Source organism: Oncorhynchus clarkii, chromosome 12, assembly GCF_045791955.1.
Source record: "Oncorhynchus clarkii lewisi isolate Uvic-CL-2024 chromosome 12, UVic_Ocla_1.0, whole genome shotgun sequence".
Lineage (NCBI taxonomy): Eukaryota > Metazoa > Chordata > Actinopteri > Salmoniformes > Salmonidae > Oncorhynchus > Oncorhynchus clarkii.
In genome coordinates this window covers 24,434,325-24,441,130 of record NC_092158.1, presented here as the reverse complement: position 1 = coordinate 24,441,130, position 6,806 = coordinate 24,434,325, and the positions used below count along the sequence as shown (strand labels likewise).

At 41.9% G+C, this 6,806-nt stretch overlaps 1 protein-coding gene across 1 annotated transcript; it reads left to right on the top strand.

The window, feature by feature from the left end:
* Positions 1–5,395: 5,395 nt before the first annotated feature.
* Positions 5,396–6,343, top strand: LOC139421947 (trace amine-associated receptor 13c-like). The gene has a single exon (XM_071173084.1). The coding sequence runs from the start codon at positions 5,396–5,398 to the stop codon at positions 6,341–6,343; it is 948 nt and encodes a 315-aa protein (XP_071029185.1).
* Positions 6,344–6,806: the final 463 nt, after the last annotated feature.

The following is a 6,806-nucleotide window of genomic DNA, read 5'->3' as shown; positions in this document are numbered from 1 at the left end:
TGTTATCATTCACTGTTAATTTTGTATCCTATCACCGCTAGCTTGTTGCCCCCTCTGTTTTCTGGAACTCCGGTGTCTGAGCTGATTATCAAGGTGGATAGAGGGCTATCTTGGCCCAAAGCATGTTTTAGCATCGGTAGCACTATTCAGGACGTTCACCATTTTTAAGTAGTCAACTGGGTGGGACTTGATAAGGGTTAAAGAAGATTCATAGAAGTCCATTCAGGTCAGTTGGAGGAGTCAGCCAATGAATTATACTCCTGAGCAAACATTTCATAACTGCAGGTGGAACTAAATCACCTACCTTGGCTTTAAGGCATGGACAGATCTGTAGGATTAAAAATATGCTTCATGCATAATGAAATAATAACCATTACATTATTTGTTGATTATTACATTATAAAGTGGTTAAAAAAGTATCAATGGTGTAATAGCTTAAAACAATAATGTACTAACGACCTACAGTATAATCACTCTATCTTTAATGGCATGAAATGAGGAACATTGCATTTGCATCCATTGCCACAACATAATTGCACTTCCATTCTGACCTTACAAACATCCAGTGTCATAGAAAATAAAGAAAAACACACTCCTCAATTTGATGATATATATCTTGCAGTCAGTGCCAGTCAAAAGTTTGGACACACCTACTCATTCCAGGGTTTTCCTAAGACGAGCTTGCCTCTACTTCCTATACATATACAGTACCAGTCAAAACTTTGGAGACACATACTCATTCAAGGGTTTTTCTTTTTCTTTTTTCAAAGTAGCCACAGATGAATGAATTCTGCACCCAATGTGCTTATTTTAATTGTATTACTTTTACCCCCCTTTTCTCCCCAATTTCAATCTTGTCTCATCGCTGCAACTCCCCAACAGGCTCGGGAAGTGCAGGTCAAGTCATGCATCCTCCTAACCCGCGCTTCTTAACACCCGCCCGCTTAACACAGAAGCCAGCCGCACCAATGTGTTGGAGGAAACACCAACTGACGACCGAGGTCAGCCTGCAGGCGCCCAGCCCACCACAAGGAGTCGCTAGAGCTCGATGAGCCAAGTAAACTGATTTGATGTGTATCACATTTTTGGTGAAATATTCATAACATGTGGCGGGAATTCTGCACTTTTTTATAGTTGACTTTCCAATTTTTAAAGATACCTCTAGCTTAAACAGACAGATTTTGATGGGGATTTTTTTATTACCCTAATTGGGTTTCCAGGCGGATGCGGACATCGACTTCAGAGGTAGTCCTACTAGAAACCTGGTTACATGGGTTAGTGGCAGGCCAGTTAGTCAAGAACTTCGTCATAACCGTAACATGTCATTTGCAGATGCAACGAAGGAGAGCCATGGAAGGAGGTGGTCGGACATCAATGGGGAGGCCCAGTGTGCTGGGGCTGTATAGCATCCACCCCAGAGAGGGGCAACCCCCATGCCCACTGACATGGAGCAATGGAAGAAGGAACTACAAGCATAATTGATGACTGAGATGCAAGGTGAGATGAAAGCCTCTATAATGCACGGAATCTCAAGTAACACTGTTCAGTGTATCTTTCATTCAGAAGTGGACCCAAAACTTTGGGTTACTTGCGCAGCCCCGGTTCTATGCGAATATGAGTTACACTTATCGGAGAATCACAAGCTCTAAGTATCCAATTACATAGTGTCAGTTGGAGTCCAACAGGTCGAGGGATCCATTCACCCGCCAACTGGTCATTCTTGAGCATGCCTCTCTTCCTTGTGCTCTTGTGAGCAGGGAAAAGCGGTGACACATCTGTCGTGGATATTCAGCACTGAGAGAGACTTGGTCATTTCTTCAAACAATCATCTTATTTAATTTTGATTAATTATTGCAGTAATGAACCCAGTCAGCCCAACAGTCTTGACTGTTGAGATGAACAGCCTTTACAGACAATGCACCATTTTTATATCGCTGATACCAAGATTGCTTAGTCGGTCATTTCTTACCTCCCATAAGCCACCTTGGTTATCTACACAGGATGGTGTTTTACTTAGTTTCCCAGATGCCGGGGCCTCCACTTGCAGGGAGGTGTCCAAAAACACAGAGTTAGTCTCCGCTCTAGCGCAATACTCTCGCTTTCATCAAAGCAAATGGGCCCGACACATGCTGGACATAAACAGTAGACACGCTCTATTTCCTTCAACGGGACGAGCGGTGGGTGTAACCACAAGCTCCAAGGCGTGACAATATACAGTACCAGGCAAAAGTTTGGACACACCTACTCATTCCAGGGTTTTTCTTTATTTGTACTATTTTCTACATTGTAGAATAATAGTGAAAACATCACAACTAAGAAATAACATATATGGAATCATGTAGTAACCAAAAAAGGGTTAAATCAAAATATATTTCACATTTGAAATTCTTCAAAGTAGCCACCCTTTGCCTTGGTGAAAGCTTTGCACACTCTTGGCATTCTCTCAACCAGCTTCACCTGGAATGCTCTTCCAAAAGTATTGAAGGAGTTCCCACATATGCTGAGCACTTGGTGGCTGCTTTTCCTTCACTCTGCGGCCCAACCTATCCTAAACCATCTCAATTGGGTTGAGGTCGGGTGATTGTGGCAAGGTAATCTGATGCAGCACTCCATTAATCTCCTTCTTGGTAAAATAGCCCTTACACAGCCTGGAGGTGTGTTGGGTCATTGTCCTGTTGAAGAGCAAATTATAGTCCCAAGCGCAAACCAGATGGGATGGTGTATTACTGCAGAATGCTGTGCTTTGAACACCACCAAACTTCCTCCTCCATGCTTCCCGGTGGGAACTACACATGTGGGGATCATCCGTTCTCCTACTATGCGTCTCACAAAGACATGGTGGTTGGAACCAAAAATCTCAAATTTGGACTCATCAGACCATAGAACAGATTTCCACTGTTCTAATGTCCATTGCTCGTGTTTCTTGGCCCAAGCAAGTCTCTCCTTATTATTGTTGTCCTTAAGCAGTACTTTCTTTGCAGAAATTCGACCATGAAGGCTTGATTCATGGAGTCTCTTCTGAACAGTTGATGTTGAGATGTGTCTGTTACTTGAAATCAAATCAAATCAAATCAAATTTTATTTGTCACATACACATGGTTAGCAGATGTTAATGCGAGTGTAGCGAAATGCTTGTGCTTCTAGTTCCGACAATGCAGTAATAACCAACAAGTAATCTAACTAACAATTCCAAAACTACTGTCTTGTACACAGTGTGAGGGGATAAAGAATATGTACATAAGGATATATGAATGCGTGATGGTACAGAGCAGCATAGGCAGATACAGTAGATTGTATCGAGTACAGTATATACATATGAGATGAGTATGTAAACAAAGTGGCATAGTTAAAGTGGCTAGTGATACATGTATTACATAAGGATACAGTCGATGATATAGAGTACAGTATATACGTATGCCTATGAGATGAATAATGTAGGGTAAGTAACATTATATAAGGTAGCATTGTTTAAAGTGGCTAGTGATATATTTACATCATTTCCCATCAATTCCCATTATTAAAGTGGCTGGAGTTGAGTCAGTGTCAGTGTGTTGGCAGCAGCCACTCAATGTTAGTGGTGGCTGTTTAACAGTCTGATGGCCTTGAGATAGAAGCTGTTTTTCAGTCTCTCGGTCCCAGCTTTGATGCACCTGTACTGACCTCGCCTTCTGGATGATAGCGGGGTGAACAGGCAGTGGCTCGGGTGGTTGATGTCCTTGATGATCTTTATGGCCTTCCTGTGACATCGGGTGGTGTAGGTGTCCTGGAGGGCAGGTAGTTTGCCCCCGGTGATGCGTTGTGCAGACCTCACTACCCTCTGGAGAGCCTTACGGTTGAGGGCGGAGCAGTTGCCGTACCAGGCGGTGATACAGCCCGCCAGGATGCTCTCGATTGTGCATCTGTAGAAGTTTGTGAGTGCTTTTGGTGACAAGCCGAATTTCTTCAGCCTCCTGAGGTTGAAGAGGCGCTGCTGCGCCTTCTTCACAATGCTGTCTGTGTGAGTGGACCAATTCAGTTTGTCTGTGATGTGTATGACGAGGAACTTAAAACTTGCTACCCTCTCCACTACTGTACTCTGTGAAGCATTTATTTGGGCTGCAATTTCTGAGGCTGGTAACTTTAATGAACTTATTCTTTGCAGCAGAGGTAAATCTGGGTCTTCCTTTCCTGTGGCGGTCCTCATGAGGGCCAGTTCCATCATAGCACTTGATGGTTTTTGTGACTGCACTTGAAGAAACTTTAAAAGTTCTTGACATTTTTTTGGACTTTCATGTCTTAAATTAATGATGGACTGTCATTTCTCTTTGCTTATTTGAGCTGTTCTTGCCCCTAATTTGTTCATACAGTATATTCTGAAAGTATTCAAACCACATAGACAGCCGTACCAGGCTGTGATGCAGTATGCCGTCGTTGGTGCTCCTATAGAAAACTGTGAGGGCCCTCGGGAACAGGCCAAATTTCTTCAGAATCCTGAGGTTGAAGAATTGCTGTGGTGTCTTCTTCAGCAAGTGCACTACAGGCGATACAGACAATGGTACGCTCAGCCAAATGCGCAATTGGGTGCACACTGCCTTCCATCCAAGACACCTACAACACCAGGTGTCGCAGGAAGCCCAAGAAGATCACCAGGGACTCCAGCCACCCGAGCCATGGCCTGTTCTCCCTGTTTCCATCAATCAGACACTGGCAGTATAGGAGTACCATGCAAAAACTGTAAGACTGGCAAAAATCTTCTAAATACAGACCATCAGGCTGCTGAATTGAGGTCACTCGTCAGCTACCTTCTCCCTCTGTCTCTCCCCTCTGCTCCCCAGTAATCCTCCCCCACCCCCTCTGCTGCTTCTCCATGGACATTTACCATTCCCCCAACCCCAGTCTTCCTCCACCCCCTCTGCTGTTCCCCCCGCCATCAACAGACGTTTTACCATGCCCCCATCCCAGTGGACATGTATCATCGCTACAGTTGTTAATAAGTACAGTTAAAACATATCAAATGTTATTTTTTATAATTTACATTGTTTTACTTAACTTTGTCCTGCAATGTTGGAGCTCGGAGCTCAATAATTTCACTGTACACTGTACATGTGGCTATTAAACTATTTAATCTAAACTAATCAGTAAGGCTGAAGGACAGGCTGTGTGGACACAGCAACATCCACTCCTGTCATGCATCACATCACGGATTCACAAATTTGCTAATCAGACCGTTCGAGCAGTAGTGTGCTCACGTGTTTATGTTTTCGTGGTGTGTGTGCAGAGAGACTCTGAGGAGGGGAGTGTCTGTCAGTCACTCTGGGATAAATAGAGAGACAGAGCTCAGAGTTTGTCAGAAAGTTGACCTGACAGTGTCACACACAGGACCAAGCAAGAACTCGCCCATTTTTACCCATTACAAATGGAGGAACACGAAGATGCTCAATACTGTTTTCCAGACCAAAACTCTTCTTGCAGAAAGGCTTTGCTATCGACATCTATTTACATAACACTGTACATCTTCATCTCATTGACTTCAGCGGTTACAGTATTTTTGAACGTACTGGTGATCATCTCCGTCTCTCACTTCAAGAAGCTCCACACTCCAACCAACCTGCTCATCCTTTCTCTGGCGGTGGCAGATTTCCTGGTGGGACTGATTGTGATACCAGTAGTGGCTGTAACAGTAATGGAATCATGTTGGTTCTATGGGAAATATTTCTGTGTGATTTCTCTATATATCAATTATTTATGTCTCTCTTTATCTATGGGCAATTTGATCTTGATATCTATTGACCGCTATGTTGCTGTGTGTGATCCCTTGAAGTACCACTCAAAAATAACAATAACAAGAATAATTAGTTGTATATCAATAACCTGGTGTTGTTGTATCATATACAATGCTGTTATTTTAAATAACTATGTTAATATGAAGGTACCCAGACAGTGTTTGGAAGAATGTTTTGTTGTTGTAGGATTTCTCTGGAGGAGCATCATTGACATTCTATTTTCAAGTGTTATCCCGTGCTCAATTATTATAACACTTTATTTGAAAATATTTGTTGTCGCCAGATCACAGGCCAGAAAGGTATTTATAAAAGAGCCTGCCACCAAGTCTGGTGTTAAAACTGTACAGTCAAATAAGTCTGAGAGAAAAGCAGCAAAAACTCTATCTATTGTAGTTTTCACCTATCTATCTTGTTGGACTCCAATTTTTTTTATCCAGTTTTTTTCTCACAAATCATCAAATTACTTAAGCTTTCTGCCATTTGTTAATTCCTTAATTAATCCAATAATTTATGCTTTCTTTTATCCATGGTTCAAAGTGACAGCTAAACATATTTTAACTCTGAAGTTAAGGCGGTCATAGTTCCTGCATTTTTATTCCTAAATTTGACAAAAATAGATTACTTATTTAATGTGACAATACACTGACGTAGAATTTCATTCTGAGAAAGGTTCAGTTAACAGCTGTCATTATAGGTACATGTGGTATTGATTCAGAATTTGATGTTGATACAGTTTGATTTGGAAGGATTGGAATGACTGATTCATTGCAGAATGCATAAGCTTGTTATTAATTGATTGTAGTTCCATGTTATGTAAAAGTATAGTGCAATGAGAACTTCATGAATCATTTTATATGTTGTTTAGAAAGTGTAGTTAAATGATTCCATAATATCAGATTATGTTCAGGTCTAAGTTAATGGTGTATCGTGTAAGACGTTGAGGGTTAATGTAAGAATGTGCAGTTATGGGTAACACCTCTTAAGGATTAGCCCCCTTTTTTCCCAGTTTTCGCCTAAAATGACATACCCAAATCTAACTGCCTG

Bases quoted from the DNA above. Each gene is read 5' to 3' on its own strand.
- LOC139421947 (XM_071173084.1), top strand. From the start codon at position 5,396: ATGGAGGAACACGAAGATGCTCAATACTGTTTTCCAGACCAAAACTCT.